Source organism: Anneissia japonica, unplaced genomic scaffold, assembly GCF_011630105.1.
Source record: "Anneissia japonica isolate Jap-2015-1 unplaced genomic scaffold, ASM1163010v1 scaffold4326_len33496_cov203, whole genome shotgun sequence".
NCBI lineage: Eukaryota > Metazoa > Echinodermata > Crinoidea > Comatulida > Comatulidae > Anneissia > Anneissia japonica.
In genome coordinates this window covers 1,622-27,035 of record NW_022684998.1, presented here as the reverse complement: position 1 = coordinate 27,035, position 25,414 = coordinate 1,622, and the positions used below count along the sequence as shown (strand labels likewise).

The 25,414-nt window shown below is 35.1% G+C and overlaps 1 protein-coding gene across 1 annotated transcript; it reads left to right on the top strand.

The window, feature by feature from the left end:
- The first annotated feature begins 6,757 nt into the window (after positions 1-6,757).
- LOC117108188 lies at positions 6,758-12,544 on the top strand. Its single transcript, XM_033250154.1, has 6 exons — positions 6,758-7,028; positions 7,941-8,089; positions 8,389-8,477; positions 8,716-8,809; positions 9,202-9,307; positions 12,450-12,544. Exons 1-6 carry the CDS (start codon positions 6,788-6,790, stop codon positions 12,542-12,544), a joined length of 774 nt encoding a protein of 257 aa, XP_033106045.1. The 5' UTR covers positions 6,758-6,787.
- The last annotated feature ends 12,870 nt before the right edge of the window (positions 12,545-25,414 follow it).

Below are 25,414 nucleotides of genomic sequence, written 5' to 3'. Positions count from 1 at the left end.
GGATCTTCTAGGGGACGAACCTCATCATTTGCATCTGGAAGTTCCTGTTAAATAATTACAGTAATGGAAAAAAATTTAGCATGCAAGTTATCTACATCTGCTCGAATATTTAAAATTTAACAGTAGTAATAGGGGAAATGGACAAGAATTAGGTAGTACATTGTAATGTATTGCTAACTATAGGTATCCATGTTATATTGCTTCGGTGCTCTGATCAGTTAGTGGTTTGAACAATTCTAAAATACCTTAAAACCTCTTGAATTGAAGCCCACGATCTTGCCAACGGTCTGGCTGTCTACAAGAAAGCTAAGCTAGGTCATCCGGCCAATATGTACTGGAATTACATGACATGTACTGTATTATTAAATTTAATTTATACACATATTTGAAAAGGACATATGATTGAGTCATATTTTATAATTGTTCAAACCACTAACTGATCAGAACACTGAAGATGCTTTTGTTTGACATCACTTCCCGATGGTAAAACAAAATGTTGGAAAACTTTTTCCTGACGTACAGTATGCGCATTTTCACTTTAAATGTACACACACATACACACACTAAACTGATTAAAAGAGTTCAAATATGTTTGTGGGGTAATTCAGTTGATAAGGTATTACGTCTTTTTCAGCAATATGCCCAGGTCTCCTCAATCTACCTTCAAAGACAATTTCATCAGAATCGTCATCACTAGGCTGTACTCTATAATGCTCATCGTGGGTCTCATCCTCCTAAAAAGTAAATAAATGACTCATTTAGTTTTTCCAAAAGTGAGTGGATCTTCTAGATTTATAATTAATGGAAAACATATTAATTTGGTATGTGAAATAAATTATGCATATCCAACTTAGGTTTGTTATTTGAAAATAATAATACACATATATACAATAATATATATACCCAACTATAACAAAAATGTATGTGGGGTGAACTTACACCATTCAATTGATATGGATGAGGTATTCCATCATTTTCCGCAGCTGTAGGACAAGGCCTCCTCAGCCCATCTTCAAGGACACTTTCATCAGAATCGTCATCACTAGGCTGTGCTCTATAATGCTCGTTGTGGGTCTCAGTGTCCTAACATATTAATTAAACAAATGAATCACATTAATTAATTGTACTACAGAAAAAAAAAGAAAAACTAAACCACCTAAAAAAAATGAAAAACTAAACCACCTCAGCCCACTTGGTTGAACAAATTTTAAGAATATCCTACTGTACCTCTTGATACTAGGAAATGGCACATTATAATATTACCAAACCAGGAAATGGCACATTATAATAACAAAATTTAATTTAACAGAAGCCCAGGTCAACCACCACCCCCATGAATATACTACCACTTGATACCATAAAATGTCACATTATAATAACAAAATTTAATTTTACAGAAGTCAAGGTCAACTCCACTAACCCCCATAATTCCTCCTCTCCAGTAACTTACATCATTCAGTTGATGAGGTATTGCATCTCCTTCCGCAATAGGCCCAGACCTCCTCAATCTACCTTCAAAAACACTTTCATCAGAATTGTCTTCACTAGGCTGTGCCTCATAACGCTCATCGTGGGTATCCTCCTAAAATATTAAGTAAATACTGTAAATGAATCATTAGGTTTTCTTAAGGTGAGCTATAGTAGGTGAAGCTCATCATCTGCATTTGGAAGTTTCTGTTGAAGTGTATTAATAATGGGGAAAAAACAAGACAATTTATGCACATCTAACTTACAATACTGTAAAACCTTGAATTGAAGCCCTGGGTTATTTTTTGCCAACTTTGGATGGACTCTTTTTTTAGATGGGCTACTTTAAGAGATGGGCTTCTATTGGAGATGGGCTTCTTTCTGAGGCTAATTTTGCAAAAGAGGGGGGGAGGCTTCAATTCGACATAGGCTTCATCTCGAGATTCAATTCGAGGTTTTACGGTAGCTGTGTTATATTAAAGTAATGATACATATAATACCAATAAGCTCATTGTGGGTCTCATCCATCTAAAATATTAAGTAAATAAATGAATCATACATACTAATACCTGTACTATTGTACTAAAAAAAATATAAATAAATCATAATAAATTTTACTTTAATGGGAACCCAGGTCAGCTCAAATACCCCCATGATCCTGTAACAAATGAACTTACATCATTTAGTTGATGAGGTATTCCATCACCTTTGGCAGTGGGCCAAGGCCTCCTCAGCCTACCTTCAAAGAAACTTTCATCAGAATCGTCATCTCTAGGATCCGTTGAATGTTCATCTTGGGTTTCATCCTCCTAAAATATTAATTAAATAGATGAATCATAAATTATTAAATGTACAACTAAAAAAATTGATTGGGAATATATATTATAAGCCTGACAAGCCCCCATGCATTCATTTATTGATATTTTGCTAGCTGAAATTCATATTAATAATTCATTGTGGATTGTCCTGACAGCGTGATCCAATCCAAAGCGGGAATTGGTCAACCTGGCTTTACCCTAACCTCAAAACTCACTCTCGTCTATGCTAAAAATTACTAAAACGATCCTAAATTTTTAGATGGTTGAACAACTTGATAGCCCAGTGATACCAGATGGAATCCTGGTCAGACAACTACACTACCCAGGCCTGGCTTTCTACATCCTAGTGGGTTTTGTTTAGTTTTTAGCACTATCCAGGCCTTGGCTCATGCAAGAGGCACGGTGAACTTTACCCTGGCCTGGGCCACCCCGGTTAACAGTCATGACTTGTTTAAAAATCAAATCACTGTACTGTTTTTCAATCCCACACACAACAGGCCTGCTTACATGTAAAACTTATGGAAAACAAGTAATACGCATTTATTACATATCAGTAGACGTATGTTGAAATGAGAAATGGATCAAACAGTGTAGTTCAGCGATGCATATAGCTATCCAACAAAAATAATGTATTATACCGTTATGGCAGAATAAAAAAATTCATAGGCCTAGTCCTTAATGGAGAGCCGTATGTTTGTATAAATAATTTTTTTTTGGACAAAAATAGGCCTAGGCCTCTCTTGGCTTATTTGTTTGTAATATTGTCAAAAAACAAATTAAAAAAATGTTTGAATCTAAAATAAAAACAATCTAAAATGGAAACTATTCGCAGACTAGGTCTACAGTAGTAATACCAGTGCTAAGGCCCTAGTAGTAGTAGTATGTAGTTACTATTTAGTTAGTAGTAGGCCTATAGTCCTTTAGGTAGGCCTAGGCCTGTCCAAAGCCTAGCCCAGGTGATTACGCTTTTCCATGAATCAGTATAGACATCTTGAAGAAGTGATGACAAACAACCCAAGTCAGTGGTGATTAACCAACGGAAAAAGAAAAGCTCAGCTTTGAGGCTAAATTCTTGTCCATGTTATCTAAAAATTCATACTCCATAACGGAGGGTCGTATCACATTATTTTTTCTGGAAAATGTTCTAAGGCTTCCACACCACTATATGATTAAACAAAATTGAAAGATGTTTTTGACCTCTGAAATCAAGATGGAAAAAGAAAAGCCTATCTAAATAGTGTATTAAAATAGGCCCAGCCATAGGCCTAGCATAACTAGTAGTAGTGCACTGCACTGTGCATGCACCTGTGACCTAGGCCTAGCCTAGGCACCCAGAGAGGCTAGGGCCTACTATTATTTTAAAAAAAATATTTACCTTGAATTTACCTTGAACCATAGGACTTGAGAACTTAGCTCATTTGTCCCTCCATCGTCATTCGTACAAACTCTTCAGTTACGTACGGGCGAAACTTAAATTGGTGGTCAGACCAATAATTTGAAATACCCGATTTAAAAAACTGATGGACAGTAGTAGAATCAACCACCCAAGAGACAGTACCAACTCTGGAAGGGCCTTCACCAATAAAATAATCTGATCTGATATTCTTAGAACCAAAATGGATCACCTTACATTTCATTAAATTAAACGGTAGTTGCCAATTCCTAGACCACTGATACAATGCATTTACATCAGATTGAAGCAATATTCTGTCCAAATCTGACTGAATCACTCTAAACAATTTCGTGTCATCCTCAAAAAGCATTATATTAAAATGTAAAACAACTTCTGGGAGGTCATTAATGAATATAACAAATAATAAAGGCCCAAGGACACTGCCTTGGGGCACTCCACTAACAACATTACGCCATTGCGATTTTTCCCCATTAACAACGACCCTTTGTTTCCGATCGCTCAAAAAATCATGAATCCATTGCAACAATTTTCCAGAAATCCCATACGACCTTAGCTTTACTAACAAACAATTATGTGAAACCTTATCAAAGGCCTTCTGAAAATCAAAATAGATCAAACAATCAAAAGACAATCTTTATCTAACCAACATGTCCAATAATTAAGAACTTCAATAAGTTGAGTTACACACGATTTACCTGAGCGAAAGCCATGCTGTTGATCCTTTAACAGACTACACGATTCCAAATGACTGTAGATTTTATCTTTAACAATTCTTTCCATGATCTTACCCAAGACAGACGTTAGACTAACCGGCCTATAATTTAAAGGATCAGACTTACTACCTTTTTTAAACAAGGGCACCACATCAGCTCTTTTCCAGGAATCGGGGACTGTGCCCTCTGACATCGATTTATTAAATAGCAAAGTAACAAGTCCTCCAATATTTTCAGCAATTTCCTTTAATACTCTAGAATTTATCATGTCAGGACCCGGTGATTTACTCACATCTAAATCCTTCAAATAATTAATAACCTCGTCAACTTCAAATATAACCGAACCTACCACAGCATCTGTCTTCTTCTCAATATTGCTTGTCTGTTGATGAATTCTATCATCTTTAGTAAAGACCTGTACAAATGCATTGTTGAAGACTTCCGCTTTCAATTTATTCGAAAACACCGATACTCCATCACAATCAATCAAATTAGGAATGCCCTGCTTAGATTTAGTCTTACTTTTGATATAATTCCAAAACGCTTTGGGATTTGTTTTAACTTCAGAAGCGACTTTCCTTTCAAATGAAGCCTTTGCTTTTCGTATAACCGCCGTAGAAATGTTTCTCAATCTTACAAACTCACTCCATGAATTGTGATCTCTTTTATTTTGATAAGTGTTCCAGGCTTTATGCTTATTTTTAATGGCGACTTCAACATCTTTATTCATCCACTGTTTTCGTTTACCGTTAAATTTTCTAGAGAGAGGAATAAACTTAAAAATACTATCTTGGAGAGAACTTTCAATTAATAAAGCCAAATCCTTAGTATTCAAATCCCCTGCAAACTGCTCTAAATTCAAATCACGTAAATAATTATTCATACCCAAGTAATCACCCTTATAATAATTTCTAATTACTTGGTGCTTCATTGACTTCAACAAAACAATCCATATTAAAAGTCAATACTACATGATCACTAAGTCCAAGAGCAGGCTTATAACATAAGTTTAGAGGCTCTTTTTTCCCCATCTTGATTTCAGGGGTCAAAAACATTTTTCCCTTCAATCATATAAGCTAGTGGTGTAGAATAATCTTTTAAGAACATTTTCCAGAAAAAATAAATGTGATACGACCCTCCGTTATGAACTTTCAGATAACATGAACAAGAATCTAGCCTCAAAGCTTATCTTATTTCTGTTGGTTAAGCACCACTGACTTTGGTTGTTTACGTTTGTCACGTGGAAAAGGTAAACACTCAGGTAAACTCTATAGGCCTAGGCCTACATTTTCTGTTTGGTATGCATCGCTGCTCCACCATAGCTTATTCATCATTTTGAAATTCACGAATTTTAAAACAAAATAAAAGTATATATAGGCCTAAGCCCGAATTAAATCACGGTTTTCGGTTCCATTCATACTGTAGCAAGCCCCGGCAGTAGGCTAGGCCTATATTTATCTGCTGATTGCTAGTTGTATCGGGTTCACTTGGGTGGAGGAAGGTCGGCCTCTGGTTCAATATATGCCTTATATTTAGTTCTTTTCGCCATGAAAAATGCTTAAGTTATGGCCATCTAAGACGTACAACCATGGTGCAACACATTTCGAACCCAATAGCAAATAAAAATGATCTGCTCTCCCCAGGCGGCCGGTCACAGACGGCTGCCGCCGGCGTATGAATACCACTGGCAATTTTATTCGCGCGAAATTGTAAGCGTCAGTTCACTTCCTAAACTCTGATTGGTTGCGCATTTTTTTCACGCTGAAAGGATCGGTTCATGTGCATGCGCATCACATTTCTATCAGAGTGCATAAATGCGCAACCAATCAGAGCTCAAGAAGCGAACCGATCGACGCTTATTCCCGCAAATAAATTCGCTAGACCTACTCTAGTGGAAAACAGGCTTACGCAAGAGTTGCGCCGCCAGCGTTTAACGCGCATCCCAGAAAGTAAAAAAAAAAATGTCATCAAGAAAAACCTATATTTACGAATCAGTATTCATGGTCGAACAAATTTTGTTAACTTTGCATCTATTAATCTATTTGTGCTATTTTTGGGGTATTTTATCTAAGTTGAAAATGCAATAATAATTTTGGTCACTGACAAAATACTGGAAATTTTTGAGAATGTGACAACCTCTATTCCCGCGGAATATCTGTATTACTATTAACGGCTGCGTGGACGACGAGCGGGCTATTATGAGATTGTCTAAAATATCCAGACGTTTAGTAGAGATTCTCTTCCCGCCGGTTATCTTTCGACGTTAAAAGTCTGTGTGATTAACACTATTCTTTCTTTCGCCGAATCAGATTTGGCGGTTATTTCCATTCGCCTGCTAGAGAAGAGAAGCGTTGTACGTACCACCAGTTGTCTACATGAATTTGCGGAGACCTACAAGCATAATTATGGTTCGGCCGTCGCATGCATTGGTATATTTTAAACAAGAACGTGAATATGATATAGTGGCGGTAGCAGATATTAAAAAATTTAAACCTAAGAATTTGAGCGACTTAAAAAAAAACAAGGTGTATGCTGTCAAGTGGGGCAATAGGCCTAATTCTAAAAATGGTCAGACTCAGACTCAGTGTTATGAAGCGTTTATTTTGCAGTTGGCTGGTAAGTTTTAATTCTTGATTTGCATGCTCCTAGGGGCCTAGGCCTAGGAAGGCCTCCATCAGGCCTGGCACGTACTATCGCCTAGGCTATATTAGTAATGGAAATTTACAGTCAGGGCTAACCTAGCTAGGACTAACCCAGCTAGGTAGCCTAGGCCTACCTTGCCTGGCTGGCCATAGCCTGGATATCATTTTACCAGTGGCATAGGATGGCCTAGAAATGGATAATTAAAAAATCGTTCTTAAATCTGGGGGGTTGAAAACAGGACGGTCGACCGGCTCTATGGTTGAAGTTTGCACTAGCCTAGGTCAAATTATTCTATCGCAAAATCTGTAGAAATTGGCCCTTACTTTTTTGAAATGCACAGGCAAGTTCAAATTGCACATGATATCGAGGCAAATTTCTGGCCAAAGCTTGTACTAACCAAGGCCAAAACTCAACCTCAACTTTTTAATAATAATAATGTAAATGTATATCCTCTTGCTGTCCAACAAAAAAAAATATGTGGCCAATTCATTATGAAAATAATTAGCAAAATGAAAGAGGAGTTTGAGTAGCGACAAAACAAAAGAATAAGCAAAGATCTGAGTTTTACTGGATTAGATAGCCTTGTTTGTCTTATCTTATGTATTTTTTGCAGTGATTAAGCTTAATAAATAAATATGCTTAGAGGCCTGCATTATCCATTATCATTGGCAAACTGGCCTGGGTTTCAGAGCCATGTTTCAAAATGTCAGGTGTAAATAGAAAATTTCAGTAGTCCTTGTTTTGCATCAAAATTAGAGCTTCTTTAACTACTCTTATCACCTTCGAACACGATTGGATTTGTTGCTCTTTTTTTTATAAAACCTTATAAATGTGATGCAAAAATTATCGGCACTGGTCTAATTATAAACCTTCTTTTATTATCAGAATCTGAGGATGTGTTGCAACAAGATATACTGACGTCAGATGCTCGTCTGAGGATTCCTAATGTCACTATATCAGAGCCTTTAACTGAAACAAAGGATGAGAGTACTAGCATAGAGGTTGCTCAAAAGCAGTTAGTTGCAAATGAAAAGGTAAATAAGATGGTAAATATGCACTGGGTACTATAAAAGTTGTTTTAAAATGCATAAAAGATAAGCTCATAATTTATATTAATTTATTATTCAATATTTCATTCAATACACTACACAGTCATTCATGTTCAAATTCATTTTAACACTATAGTAAATATATAATAATCACAATATTTATATTTGTATCATTATTCTATTATGATTTAGTGCTGAAACTGTAACATTCTCACAGTATATGCAAGGCATTTGCACAGTACTTGCCTGATGATATTTAGTATCTCTTTATATAAATATTGCAGAAACAGAAATCTGAAAAGCAAGTAGCAGCAAGCAAGCATATCCAATTTTTGAAGTTAATTTGGATTCTTCATCGGATGAGGAGTACACAGTAGCACATGAACCAAAGGTTAGAATTTTGTGCTTTTTAAAACTTTTCTAACTTTTGATTACGTCAGATGCATTTCAATATTGTTTCTTGGGCAGCATCAGCTTTTCTGTGAGGACAGGTTATTCAGTGTCTTCCATGGCAGACAGGACCACACAACTCTCAAATAATACCAAGAAACATTAATTTTTGCATCATCATTATTTTAAAGCTGTTACTCCCACCAAACTGATTAATTCAGTTTGGTGGGAGTAACAGCATTGAAAGATGGGCCTTATAGCCTGGCTACTGATGGTAGTAATGATTATTGTGATACAAAACTTTATCCTGTTCTAGTACGGTTGGTGGAGTAATTTGTGTGCTTCTCAATTTGAAAATATTTTACAGTAGTGTCAGACAATATTTTGTTGCATGTGATTACATGTTGCAGAAATTTCCCTATAAGGATCCTGTTCTATTGAATGCTGATGTAGTGGACATCAACAATAGGGACCAGAAAGTGTCTCTTTTACCAATGTGAGAAAAATGGATGATTTTTTTTTTGATAGGGACCAGAAAGTGTCTCTTTTACCAATGTGAGAAAAATGGATGATTTTTTTTTCGATTATGATGACTAGGGCCCTTCAGATATTGCAAGTAGAAATAGTTATTTTTCTGCCCCCTTAGTTAGTTTTCGCAGATCCACAGTACAATTTATAAGTTGATGCAATCAATATTTTTTTGACAGTGTCCTCCTCATAACCAGGTGGAAGATAGGCTAAATTCACTGGAGTCATGCCAAAAATGCAATGGCCCAACCATCTATTGCCAGTGGACTAGCGTGAAGTGTGAAGGTATGTATCATGTTATGTTATACAATTTAGGAAATTTCTTGAATTGGTTTGAAATCAATTTATATTATATACCTGTACTTATGTAGAATATGGGAAAATATATCGTATGCAGTGTAATTTAGTTAATGAAAAGAAGAATATGTAAATGTCTTCATGGTAAATCTTATCTTCATGGTACAATAATCAGCTCGGACATCTTTCAGCATGAATTGCACAGACATTCTACCCACTCACTTCCGCCTTTCATCAAAAAAATTTTGAATTTTTTTTTAGTTTGAAAAAAAATAATTAAATATACATTTTTCTATAAGAATATTACAATAATGTTTAATACCAATTGAAAGATAATAACTTTTTTTGCTTATTAAAACTATTATTTAGTGTTGTAAATTAAAAAATTAATAAATTTATAATTAATATTAAAAAAATAAATAGAAATACTGAATCAACAGCCAGAATAAAAAAAAATGCATCTCTCAATCAGTACAAATTATTCCTTTACAAAATAAAACTAAATTTGAAAGTTAAAACTTTATATAAAATTTCATTTCCAGGGGCCCTAGGTAGGTAGGCCAGGATAAATTCAAACTTGTATATACAATACTAATTTTCAGAAACTTAAAAAAAAAAAAAATAAGTTTATGAGCAAAATTGAGTAAATATTTAAGTAAGTATCTAATCGAGAGAGATATCAAGTTGCATGTAATTAATTAATTATCTGTCACCAGGGAATTACCACACTAGCCTGGTTCACGTCAAACTTTTATCTAAATATAGACCACTTAACTAGTTTGACGTAAACCAGTCAATTATAGCTAGTTAAAGGCTTAAGGCTACGGCCACACTAGAGTTTCAAGCCTGGCTTGACTCACCGCTGGTGATATTTTCGTAATGTGACCGCATCTGCACAGACTCGCGCCTGGCGTGACCTCGATCTCAATCTACCTATCTCGATCCCAGCTAAGCACCCATATTGACCCTGGCGTGACCGAGATTGACATTTCCTCGTCGGCTGTCGACCAATCACAGTCGATGACGCCGTTGCGTTTAGAAGTTCTTGAATTAAAAACCTGCGAGTTCTTCATGTGTGTTCAATCAAGACGCAATCATTACTTTTCATAAAAGTTAATTCAAATTTTAATTAATAATGCGATTGATTTGGAGCGACCAGGAAACGGCTGACCTGGTAGATTTGTGGGCCCAACCTGAGCTGAGGGACCGGATAGAAAATAAAAAAAACAAACAACAAAACGGGAATTTTTGGCGTGCTTGCTGACAGATTAGCCAGTCTCGGACATGAGAAGAGAAAGACGGCCCAAATTCAAACAAAAGTGAAGGCATTGCAAGCCCAATACAAGCTGATAAAAGATCAGTTGAAGAAGAGTGGTTCGGGCACGTCTGGTGTAAAATCTTTGATTGCGATCCACCCAATCACACGGAGCGTATATCGAATCCTGTGAAACAAAGTTGGCAAAACTCTCTCTTTACGGCTCTGCTGTTTCGACTTTCATAATTTAGAGGTCAATCCAACTAGTATGACCGACCCAGAATTTCGAGCCTGGCTTGAAATCTCATCCGCGGTGAGTCAAGCCAGGCTAGTGTGACCTTAGTTTAAGTTACTTACAGTTAAGTGACTTAACTTTACTAGAATAACGTTAACTTGGCTCGGATTACAAGGACACGATTACGTAACGTAGGCATCTAAGCCAGCGTTGTTGTGTTGTACCATCATTATCATATCCTGGCTGGCAACAACATACTCCAACAATGCTAACAACAGCATTCCATTTCCATTTCCGCTATAATAGTCACAATTAATTAAGTTTCAACGAACAACCACAAACACCAGTCGTTAAAATGAGCGCACATGTTTACGATGACGAAATCAAAACAAAACAGGGGTTTCAGCAAGCACTGTACATTATTGCCATTAACACTTATAACACATGAATGGTGCGGTCGGTTAAGCATGTGTTCTAAAGAACACAAGATTGTGGTTTCAATAAATTCAATTTTTTTATTTCAATTTTATGTATCTTAATTTTTAATTCCAAATGTTTTTTTTGTACAAATAAACATTCTATTTATTTAAAAATGTATTAAAATAGGCATGATTTTGAACATTTAAAAATTTAAATGTACTAATTTAGTCAAAAAGTGATTTTCAGCATTTTAAAATTAATGCACGCAGGGTACGCTCAAAATTAAGATACATGACATTCAACCTTGACCCAAAGTTTATGCCCACTGAAAGTGATTTTTGATATGGCAATTGGCTAGCATGATATGATCGATAAAGTAAAAACGCAAAATTGCGCATACAGGATGTCACACATGACTGATAACCTTGAAAAGCTTATTGTCACCATTCCAGGCCAAACCAAATGATCGTTGAAGTTTCCATGTTAGTAGCTCTTTGCAATTTTGAGATATGTTTACAAAAATGGAGAGAAAGCTAATAAACATTTAGAATTGTATGACAACAATACTCTAGTTGCAATTAAAAGTAAGTACTGTGAAATGGTTATTGGAGTAATTATTTTTACTTTTTAATTAATTTTCTTTTTCTATACGATTGTGGCCTTGCATGGCATGTAAAGTGCTTCAGAAATAACAAAAACAAGGTACTGTATAGATTTCAAGCAATTCTGTTTTCATGTTATTATGAATAAGTATCTCAACACAAGGAAATTGTTTGATGTCAACTTTAAAATTCATCATTAAGGAAAAAAAATTATACTGGTCATGCATTACTTGTTTAATAGTAATTACAGGTGACCAATGCATCCTTATATATCACAAGCCCGTAGCCAGGATTTCTAAAGGGGGTTCTAATTTTGTTAAGTCTAGCTATTCTGTATCTTGTATAGTCTTTATAAGCCTAGCCTGGTCCTTGAACAATTTTATCATGCCAGTGTGTGTGGTAGGCAGGCCTCTCACATCGATGGTATGTTGTCATCTAGTAAGAAGTGATTTTAGCATGCATGATAATTTAATTCAATCCTAAATATTTATTACTGTCTTTAATTATTTTCCTTATGGATTCAGATGGATTAATCCTCCATGTATACAGCTTTAATGTACTAGTATATATTTAAATAATTTGTAAATTTGTCATTTGTTAATTTTTACTAATGCACAGACCCAGGTGCTTCTAGTGAAGAAGCTAAAGACGTAGTGTATAGCCCTGGTATGGGAGAACAGACTGAAGATCAGGAGACAGAAAAAGGTGAATGACAACTCATTTCAATTCAATTGGGCCTGGTCTACCTTTAGCAAATTCTTTATATTTTTCAAATCTATCGAATGTTACATTAAACTAAAGCTAAATCAATTATTGATTAAATGTACGTTATTTTCATACTAATATTCGGTGGAAGGTTCTGAGTCGCCCACAATGCATCACGTCGCTCTGAAAATACAATACTTAAAATTCGGTTCCCGGCACAATAGGTCTATTGTTGGTGTTCGTAACTCTGATTATTAATTCATGAAATACTGTAAAGAAGATTTGTTGTTCATTAGTCAACAAAATACAGTAGGTCTGAGCCTATCTTTTGATTTGAAGGACCTAGAGTAGAATTTACACTAGACTTAGGCGAGAGATGAAGATGCATCTGCATAGCCTAGAAAAATTATCCAAGTAACTGTAGTCGTGCGAAATCTATGTCTGTAACTGAAATGTCTTTGTGTACATGGTAGATACCACTAGTAACTTGGTAGATATAGGTAGATAACATTTTAACGCTATACAAACTACATTGCCTAGACCAAGGAGGTATCTAAACAACTTAACCAAAACATAAACAAAACTATTACTAACACCAAGGCTGTCTTCCCTACCCATGCAAACCTTCAAACAATATTTGGGTATTTCCATGAAGTTTGGCCAAGGTCACAACCAGTTAAATTCAAGATTGTGCTAGGCCCACAGAAAGAATCCAAGTATGTTGTGTTATTAAAAATGTAGTCTGAGCTTCAGTGTACTATGACATAAAATTTTGTTGTATTTTCTATTATAAAATCAACGAATATTACGTAAACCCAACTTACTTTTGTATTAATTTCATGCTTGAACAACCATTGATACAATGCGTATGTTTTGATTTGCAGAGATTCCCGTTTTCGCACAAACATGATTGTTTATAAATTAGCAGTAATGACGTAATGCGTGGCGTCCCACGTTGTAAAAATAGTTGCATCCTGTCCGGGGTACACTGTTGTTGTAATAAAAAATTTTCGAAATTTAATGTGTACTATATTAGTATTTGAATATTATGTGAATATAATTATACTTATATTTGCTGTTTCGTTATTCGATTAGAATCAATAAAGCAATAAAAATGAGTTTTGGTGTCCATTTTAATATCGATACGTCTTAAAACCTATCAGGGTTTTCAAAGTACACCACCCTCAATTTTGAAATGGATCGTTCTTAAAATGCCTTGCGAATCATGTTTGAAACCCATCTGAGATCTGAAGAATAGCTTTCTGGTCAATAAACATTGCAAGGGCTCCTTTCAATTCTGGAGTCCTTTGGTTGCGTTTTGATTTTCTGCTCGATTTCTGTTACGTATTGTTATTAATACGCCTAAATGAAAAGAAAGGTAAGTGAATAATTTAATTAATAATCAACCTAGTTAAAATGCTAAAGTGTTGTAAGTCATGTGATTATTTTCAAGTTTTCAATTTGTTTTTATTATTGCCAAAATTTTGACAATTCTGATTCAAAATTAAATTTTGCCGCGGTGTCTGGTTTGGTTTTGATTACGTCTTGATCGGAAATAGCCTAGGCCCTAGACATTATTTATTATTATAACATAAAATAACATTACAGGGGAATTGGAGGGACGTATCACGAGCCAGGACAGATGCGATGTCCTTGGCTGGCTGGATATGTCTTGTTGTCATAAGATGATAGGATGCATTTTATTTAGTGTAATATGTCCTAAATATGATGTAATTAAAAAAGTAGTAGTTTTCCGTTTATACAATATTAGTTTAGAGTGAAATTTAACCAGGACGTATTGTAGAGGCCTGGGGAAACGGTGTCCTTTTTGGTTCGGATAGGCCTAGATTAGCCTAGACCCTACGTATTTTTGAACTCCCACTTAGCCTGCGTATTCTGACGTATTTGCAGGTTATTACTCTTTCCTAAATATGATGTAATATATAAAACATTTTTTTTTACGTAGTGTATATGTAGATTTAATAAATATTTGTAGATGAAATTATAGGATTTGATTTAAATTTCCAAGGACGTATCGCATGATTGGGCTGAAACGGCGTCCATGGATACGTCTTGCAAGTTGCAAATTAAGAAGAGAAATATCATCATGTGGTTGGCCAGGTATATACTGTACTGTAGCTTTCTCAGCCGTGGACAATCTCTATCAATGAGGCCTATCATGGCTAGCCGATAATTGTTTTTATTGTGGGTGAATTCTACAGTATATTTTGATAGAAAAACAATTTTGGAATTCTGAAGAATAAATTTGTTCTATTGTTCCTTTACTTTTATTAAATTATAAAAGTGTAATTAAATGTTCACTTTCAAATTAAAATTTAATCTCAGGCTTAGCCCTAAATCTAAAATATATTTTTTAAAAATAAAACTATGTTTACATTATTACATTAACAAATTAATATATTAAGTTAGGTGGCATTTCCAATAAATTCCACCAAATATCAGATTTTTTTTGGACCCCTAAATTATTGTATAATAAATACATTTGCCAATCTTAAAAGCAATACAAAAAATAATTTAATTAAATGTATGAAATTTCATGCATTTCCAGCATCTCATTTTCTATTTACAATCCATACTACAGGTGGTATGCCTTATAAGCTACGAATAAACCTTCGATTGAAACCTACAACATCAAGTGAGCCTACACCGGATAATCATCCATGTACTTCAACCGGTACTGCAAAAAAACCAAACTGGTACTGTCATGAAAACCAGCAATTTTGGTGTCACAAAAGGCATCTTTGGCATTCCATATTTGTTATTGTAAACTTACTTGGTGCAGATGCATCGACTAATATGCAAATTGGTCTTAGTACGGGGTTATGTGATGTTAGTGAGGGTTTTTGTTTCAGTGTACTGCAGGTAGGCAGCCGGACATGTGTGTGCCGGTAGTAACCACGGAGGTGGTAAAAATTAATAATTTAATTATAGTCTCAACAGTTGTGGAATCCGTTTGGAAGTTAGCCGAAGCTAACAGTGGCCTTCCTTGGTAATACACTGAAACAATTTACTCCTGGTTAGCCGTTGTGACGGTGAGTAAAACTGTACAATTAAATATTGCTATGCTAGGCCTAATTTTTGTGAGTATTGATAATTACATCAGTATAGATCCATTTATTCATGTACTGTGATATATAAGATGGGGGTTGTTAACCATGTGTTTGTAAATGGGGCACGCTCTGTGGAATTATGGATTGTTTTATTTAAAGGCTTTATGGATAGGCTTGATTATCTAGACCAGTGTTGGTTGAGTATCGAGACGACTGTGGATGCCGTGTTGTGTATCGTCGCTTCATTCAAGCCAAGTCTGTTCAAACGTGTATACCAGACGAGCGGAGCTGTACGCGTCTGAGGTTGTTCATGTTAAGGCCAACTCAGACAGCGTCGGCCGACGCAGCCCGACGCGATTTATCGTCGGGGACAGTCGGTCAAAAATCGTGCGACGGCAAATCGGGCTGACTAGCTTAACTCAGATAGACCCGACGAGCCCCGACGCGATCCTAAAAACTGTATTGTTTTCAGGAGAGATACGATATTGCAAACAAACAAACGGAAGTCAATCTGCGTTTCTGATTGGTTGAATCTTAAATTGTAGTCACGGCAGACTAGACGCGTACGTACACTGAGTGTGAATGACCTGAATGTAAACACGGAAGTGCTGATTGTGTATGTGTTCATCTCAAACGTAGGCCTAAGGCCTGGTAAGTTTATATTTATTTTCAGAAACACTAATATCACAAAAAAGCTTAATATATTTGTTTAAAGGTAAGGTAGATCTTATTTCTTATTGAAATTCGCTACTGATCTGAAAGAGGATAATAAAAATTATGGGTAGCTAGGCCTATACTATAGGCCTAAGTAGGCCAGAATGAAGTAGAGCTAGTGGTTGAAGCGGCCGCCGGTCGATAAACAGTAATGTGTATGGACCGCCAAGTGTGCAGTGTCCAATAATGTGTATGTTGGACAAGGTATCATCTACTACTAGGCTAGGGAGATACGGACATATTATATAGGCCTACAATTTCAGAGTGGTTATTCTTCCGACATGCCATAGGAGGGAACTGAGGTTTAGTATATCGTAAAGATTGGTCTACCAATCAACGTTTAGAACAAATCAAAAATTTCATTAACTGATCATACAGTATTATTTGTGTGCAGAAAGAGATTAACCAAATAGCCTTTACTTGTATTATGTAGGTTTGACATAAGTTCTGGCAAAATGGTAGCAAGACGGAAGTTATATGCAGCAACCCTACTGCTATTGATTTTGCGACGACGAAGGCGACGGAGAAATAGGGCAAAAAATAGAAGGTGGTGTAGACCATGGATTGCCAAACGAAGCCAGCAGGGTGCGTATAAAATTATTATTATTATTATTATTAGATGTATTGCCTGCCAAATAAACAATCAGAAAAAATTTATTACAATTTAATGTACAATTTTTAATTACCAGCCCAGTTATGGGTAATGTATATGCATATTATTTACTGCCTGTTATTGATGTGATTTGGAAGATTTAATTCAAATCCTCTATTTTGGCTTGAAAAATCTCATTTTGGATTTTGTTTTTCAGTATTGCTTTGGTTTTTTTATTTTTGATTAATTTCATTTCACTTTCAATATATCTGCCAAACACGAAATCTTCATCAGTTTTATCAACAACAGCATTATCATCGTGCTCTTTAAAAGCTTAATTGAAGTTCTTCATTTTCAATTTCTTTTTTTTGTTTGGATGCTTTAGACGTCGGCCTGTTTGCTAGTTCAGGAACTTCTGGACTTGGCGTTTCACATTCAGTTTGTGTAATGGATTGTAGAATTTCTACAGGATCTTCTGAAATCTCATCACATTCATCTAAAACCTGCAAAAACAAAAATGACAATGTTATCTTCCTGTTATACTTCCTCCCATATGATGTGTTTAAGTGTTCTACTTCTTTGTTTTATGTATAACATATCTTGTTGTATTGATTATACAACAAACTCCCTAATTTGTTATTTAATCTTTCTAGAAAGATTCCTTTTTCAGATTCACATGCAGTGAGATTTTCTGGATATAGTATTTATTACAAAAATAAATTAAATTGGTCATAATTTGTTGTGATTTGTATTGTATTTTGCAGACACCATCAACAACGAAAGAGTGGCACGACATTGCCAACTCCTTTCAAATGAAATGGAACTTCCCAAATTGTTTGGGAGCGTTGGACGGCAAACATGTCAATCTTCAACCACCACCAAATTCAGGATCAGAATACTTTAATTATAAGAATTCGTTTAGTATGGTACTTATGGCTCTGGTTGATTCCTCATATAAATTTTTATATGTTGATTTTGGTACCAATGGACGAGTGTCTGATGGCGGAGTTTTCTCTAAATGTTCATTAGACAAGGGACTAAAAAACAAAGCAATTGGAGTGCCAAATGCAAGTCCACTGCCTGGTACTAATGTAGATGTGCCTTACATGATTGTGGCAGATGAGGCATTACCATTACGAGAAGATATTATGAAGCCGTATCCCCTGAGGCAGCTTACAAAAGAACAAAGAGTATTCAATTACCGCCTTTCAAGGGCTAGACGGGTGTCTGAAAATGCTTTTGGAATTTTGTCAAATCGATTTGGAGTTTTCCGAACAATCAGAATTAGACCAGAAAATGTGGAGCCTTTAGTGTTTGCATGTGCAGCATTGCACAATATGCTAAGATGCAACACAGAATACAATCCACCTGGTTTTGTGGATACAGAAAACGCTTCCACACATTTAGTTGTTGAAGGTCAGTGGAGGGGCCAACATTCAATGGAACCTGTACAACTTCCAAGACAGAAATGCGATGAGGGAGGGAGAGGGCCTGGGAGGCTTTTTAATATTATTTTGCTAAAACCAAATATCACTCTTTGGTTATTTGCTACTATCCGCCTAACATATAGGCCTACAGTAATACTAAAAAGAAATATATGTATATATATATTTTTTGCCTTTAATTAATTTATATTAATTCATCACTACTAGGCCTACTACTACTAGGCCTATAGTACTATGCCTAGGGCCTAGTATATGCCAGCCTAGGGCCTAGTCATGTCTGTGTTTAATTTTGCATCTAAAATAGCCATGCCTAGGCTAGGCCTATTCTATCATTATTATAGCACAGGGCATAGGTTTAGGCCTTGGCCAACTAGGCCTAGCCTATAACACTGCGGTGTATGACTCGGGCTGTGCGGTGTCGCACACTTCACAACCCGCGGTTCAGGCCTTTAAATTGGTACATGAACGTCAATTACAACTTTTCCCCACGATAACGCTAAATTCCTCAATCTTTTTTTGTCTCATATGCTTATTGCTGTAAATTTTTGCATTAACATCGTAGAAGCAGGGCTCATTCCTCCAAAGGTTTATTAGTACTTCCTCGGCATCTTCTGTCCATTCCTCTTGCTGTTGATGAGCCATTTGATCCATCGCGACAAACTGAACTCGAAACTTTTTGATGACTGATGACCGCCCTCGATTGTAAATAAATGCACGCGATTGTCAATCAAGCAGCCGACGAGTCGTCTCGTCGGGGAATATTAAACATGTTTAATATTTCCCCGACGACCAAAAACTACCCCCGACGCAGTCTCACGACTACCCATCGCGTCTGTATTCAACTCAGACAGCCCGACGCAACGATAAATCGCGTCGTGCTGCGTCGTCCGACGCTGTCTGAGTTGGCCTTTAGAGGAAGCGACTTGTGTGAACATATAGACGAGCGGAGCTGTACGCGTCTACCTTTGGGATTATTCAGTGTGGGAAGCGTGTCTGGCCGTTTATTTGCAAGTATACTCATGAGAACCTTTTTATTTATTATGCCATGGCTTTATTTTGTTAAATCCATCCATAGATTATTGGTAGATGAGTTGCGCCTCTTCTACAGTGCGAATGGTACCTAGTTAAGTGTTTAATAAATTATTGTTATTTTAAATTGTTTTGTGTATTGTACTTTGTTCAGTTGTCTAACTCGCAGGCACATAAAAGGCAGTTTCCACTAGACTTTCGTGACAGGTACCAGAGACTAAAGCAAAATAATCTTGAAGGATATGAAGCCCACAAGAAAATTGATGCAATTAAGTCGATTCTCTGGAGAGCCAGCCTTACTGGGGATAAGAAGAAACGTTATAATGAAATGTCAGCAAAAAGAATGAGGGAATATAGGCAAAGGAAGAAAGAGGCTGCTGTAGCTACACCGGTGTTAAAAAGGAATAGGAAAAAGAAGAATAATGCGACAACAAGACAAAGTGAAAGAGAGAGAGAAAAAGAGCACAGAGAGCAGCGCTGAGTCAAGCTAAGAGGGAAGAAATCAATCGAAAGCGAAGGGAGAAACGACATCAAGAAAAGATAGATAGAATAGATAGAATAGAAATCTTTCTTTATTCTGGATACTCAGTCAGTATTAGTACTGTTCTTCCCTGAGGTCCAGGGTATGATCTTAAACTACTTTAAATTAAAAACAGAATTGATAAAGAAATATATAAGTTACATAAATATAAGAAGCAGAAAAAAGATTGGTAAATTAAATTAGATTTTTAAAGGATTGTAGGGAAATAGAATGAATATTACTGCGGATATTTGATGATAAATTGTTCCGTAAATTAACGGATCGGTATTTAAATGTTCTTTTTCCAAAATCATTCTGCCATTTTGGTGAGATCAAAGTGTTTTTTGATTTGCTTCTTGTATTTATGTTATGATATTCATCGATTAATTCGTAAAAATGTGTTAAGTATGCTGGAACAGTTCCTGATAAGCATTTAAATGTCATTACAAGAATATTATATTCCCATTGTTTGTCCACAAGCTTCCAATTTAGTGATTCCATAAGATCATAAACAGGCGTTCTTATATCAGCGTACAAAATAATTCTGGCCAGTCTATTTAGTTATATACCTGTATATATAAGTCTAAGTGAAAAATTAGGCAAAAAATATCTTAATCTACGAATAACACAAATACGTTGTGAAATTTTGGTACAAAAATTTTCAATATGCTTATTCCATGTAAAAAGAGAATCAAAGGTAATTCCTAAGTATTTAAAACTATCAACTCTATCAATAATGTTACCATTTATTGATAAAGAAATATTTGAAAATTTTGAGAGATTAGATTTTGAACTAAATATCATAAATTTGGTTTTGTTAGCATTAATGATGACAGTTGGAGAGAACAGAGTTATTAGAACTTAGGTCATGTCAATGTCAACAGGAAGAGAAGCATTTAGAAGTTAAACGATTGAAAGTTTAAATTGTACCTATTGTCCGAATGTTGCAAAGTTTATCTTTCTAAAAGTTTCAGTGCCTTTTGGTACACTATGAAATTATATTTCACTCTACCATTAACAAATTGAACGTACATTATTCGACTTTCAAGCTTCAGTTTGTTGCATATTAATTAGGCAAAAAATATCTTAATCTACGAATAACACCAATACGTTGTGAAATTTTGGTACAAAAATTTTCAATATGCTTATTCCATGTAAAAAGAGAATCAAAGGTAATTCCTAAGTATTTAAAACTATCAACTCTATCAATAATGTTACCATTTATTGATAAAGAAATATTTGAAAATTTTGAGAGATTAGATTTTGAACTAAATATCATAAATTTGGTTTTGTTAGCATTAATGATGACAGTTGGAGAGAACAGAGTTATTAGAACTTAGGTCATGTCAATGTCAACAGGAAGAAAAGCATTTAGAAGTTAAACGATTGAAAGTTTAAATTGTACCTATTGTCCGAATATTGCAAAGTTTATCTTTCTAAAAGTTTCAGTGCCTTTTGGTACACTATGAAATTATATTTCACTCTACCATTAACAAATTGAACGTACATTATTCGACTTTCAAGCTTCAGTTTGTTGCATATTCATTTTAATTAATTTTAAGTAATTTTTATTATTTACAACAGAACTGCAGACGACCTAGAACTAAATTTACAGATATGTAGATATGTAGATCTTGTTTGAAGGCCTGTTTGGGATGGAAAGCCTCATAATATGTCATTGAGTCCTATGTCCAGGGCCACTGAGAAGAAGGGGGGGGGGGCATGTAAATTGCAGGTAGCATTATTTTTTAAAAAATATTTTTCAAAAAAAAAAATTACTATCATAGGCCCTCAATAATGACACAGGTCCCCTAATAATGGGCCCCTCCAGATTGACAGGGACGCCACAAGAATCTGTTCTGTACATCTACATGTACCTCTAGCTTCACACTCGTGACTGGGGGCCCATACCAAACCTTGCCCTGTTACAGTTTCCCCTCTTGGTGGCTCTGCCTATGTCACTGTAAACCAAAAGCTCCATAATATTAACAAACACTCAAAATAAATAGACACAAAATAAATAGTTTGGTAAAGGGTAGGGTATGCGGGTCATTAGGACCTTAGTGGAGTGACGTCCCTACCCCAGAATGCTTAGTTCGGTTAGTTGTAATTTGGATTTTTTAAAAATAAGTAAATTTTTAAAAAAAATAAGCGAAAAATTGTAAATTGTACAGGATTTGAGTACAAACTGATATAATCTGTTACAAAACACTATTGCTATATGCAAGAAAAATAAGCTGTTGAGTGTGTGTTTCTAATCAAAAATTCTAAGCACAGACAGCAATAATTCATGTCATATTTTTAAAGCAAAACATAAAACTTAATAGAGGTAAGTAGAATAACATTTTGTTTTCCAATTTGTATCCATTGCCAACCAACATGCCGAATGGATAGTTTAGGTCCCTGGATAGTATTGTTTAACAGTAGCTATTAGCTGTGTTGTCTCACAGCTGATCAGTTGGTATATATAAATATACCAACTAATATATTAACTAATTTTGTGTGTTATCTGATTGATTGCATTGTACATTAATTACTTTGGATCACATCAATGAAAAACATAGTTGAGGTTAATCAAATCTTCCAGATCTTGACTGAATGTTTTGCAAAGCCTACTTGGGTTTTCTAGTAGATGAATGAATCACTTATTTGAAGTATTAATTCATTTATATATTTCTCTTACTGTATGTCAAGGTGTATGGCTTCTTCTTTCCAAGTTTTGGGTTGATTATTGCGATGTTCATTCCATCTTGAATGAATGTTTTGCAAAGCCTACTTGGGTTTATATTAAATGAATGAAAAACTTATTCGAAGTATTAATTCTATTATATGATTATTATTTTAAAAAATAAACATACTGTGTAATCGTTCATTATTCCATCTTTTCATTCATTTATTAGCTGTTTGTATACAGCTATTTCACTAATTAGCTGTTTGCAAACAACTAGTTATAACTATCATGGTTCATTTTCAAAACAATGATTACCGAGTGTGTACTGAAGTAGGCTAATGAAAAATCTTAACTATTGTAAACCCCAACCTCATTTTTTTTAGTATAAATCCTCTTTATCTTTTAAGCACTAAGTAGTTTTTGTTGTCAATTTTTTGATTTAAATCAATTCCTGTTTTAAGTTTTTTTTTGTTTTTTTTTTTACTTGATAGTTTATAGTGTTGTTATTATATAATTGTTTTTGTCAATGTGCAGTTTTGTTTTTAATATAATTTAATATGTCTTATACAATTGTATTTATGTACCTCACAGCCTTTTGTAAGAACACCCAGTCACCCAGTGGGTGAAAGTCTCGTGAATAAATAAAGATTATTATTATAAGGTTTCTTTGTACAGTATGTCTATAAATATACACTTTATTTTGGTATTTTAAAAGCATGGATTTTAATAAAGGTATATTTTGATTGTGGAACATTAACATTGTGTCCTTACTGATTTCTTAAAATAAAATAACATCTATACAAGAATAATTAATTTCTCATGTAATAGCACATGTAAAAAAGCAGAATAGCAAAGTACCTTTTCTTATTTTTTTGGCTAGTTAAATTTGCATCTAGCATTGTTAGCATATTTTTATAGTTTAACCCGAAAAACGTTCTGCTTGTTGCATTGTTGCTTAGCATAAATTTACTTGTAAACTTTGGCATAATTTCATTTTCACACAAAAGTTTAAATACTTCAAAATTATTCTCATAGTCAAACACTCATCATAATCAAGCATGACACAAGCCTGGGCACAAGGAAGTTCAATAAAATTGTATATAGTAGAACCTTTCGAAACAAGAAAAATGAAAGGCACCGAGCAGGAGTTCATAATACGAATGGTCAGTGAAGGTCTGCAAACCCAACAATACAACCTCGAAGAAAGGAACGTTACTTGACCGATAAAATATCAGAAATTATTGAGAAACTTCAATTGTTACCAGCGAGTCAAAAAATTGTAATGATAAACATGATACCAACAGTTACAAGCTTCTGTTTGACTTCCATGACAAAGGTAAACACATTAATTTAAAGAAATAATTTATTATAGATATTACAAAATATACAATATAACACACTATCGATTATAAATTACCTTATTTTCGCATAATCCTTGCAAATTTTCATAAACTTCAGCTTAATCATTAAAACTTCACTAACTCCCAGACAGGGAGACTCCTACCATGCCTACACCAACCTAAACAACGTTTAAAGCTCCATTACTGGCAAAATTTCAGTTAAGAACGAGAATAGTCTAGCATTTTACCTCTTTTTTGCGACTTCGTTGGCTTTAAATTTCCATGCCCCTTTTTTGAGGAGTCAATATCTCAGAAACTACAAAACCTATAACACTAATTTTTTGTAAGTGTTGGTTTTTCACATAGTGGATCATTTTTATGGAGTTTCATCAAAATCCGAGAGGGTCATACTGGAACTTTTTTTAAGTCTGGTTGATTTCACACGGAATGACCCACCAGTGAGTCAAAAAATTGTAATGATAAACATGATACGATCAGTTACAGTACAAGCTTTCTTTTGTCTGCCATGACAAAGGTAAACTCACTATTTAAAAAAAATAATTTATTCTAGATATTACAAAATATTAAAAAATATTAAATATAACACACCATCGATTATAAATTACATTGATTTTCGCATAATCCGAGCAAAACATGGAGATTTTTACCATTATTATGAGGCCTAAAGAAATCTGATTCATAGAGATTCTTCTTGCAACATTTTCATTAGGAATAAGATTAGCCTAGTATTTTTAGCTATTAGAGAGGGCGCTGGTTTGGTGTTCAGTGGTGCATACGCACCCAGGCATGACCGGATAAGTACTTAGGGGAGTTGTGAGCCATTCCCAGGCGGTCACCCATCCAAGTACTAACTGGGCCCGACGTTGCTTAACTTCGGTGATCAGACGAGAACCGGTATTTTCAACGTAGTATGGCCGTAGACATGTGGATGATATTTCCACTCATAGTTAATCTCGGCATATAGCATAATTATCCAATCATGAAGCTCTATGATTGATGACGTTTCATATCAACGCGCGCTTGTCTGGCGGGGATTACCTCTGACTCCTCTGACCACTCTGCTGCGCGAGTACATTTTTTACAAACACCGGTGTTGAACAATAAACCAACCATTTTACTACGGAACTAACTAGGGAATTCGATCCAAATCGGCCACAAGTCAACTTGGCCACAGTCAACTCGGCCACAAGTCAACTCGGCCACAAATCAACTCGTCCACAAAAAGTTCGGCTGCAGTCAACTCGGCCACAAGTCAACTCGGCCACAAGTTAACTCAGCCACAAGTTAACTCGGCCACAAGTCAACTCGGCCACAATAATATTGCTGTTATTATTGGTATCATTGTTATTATTTTTATTACCGTTAGTTTTAATATCAATTATTAGTCTTAGCATTAACATTATGTATTGTTTAAATTTTTGCTGATATTATTATTGTTACCATATAAATAATACAAAATTCTCGATTTTTTAAAT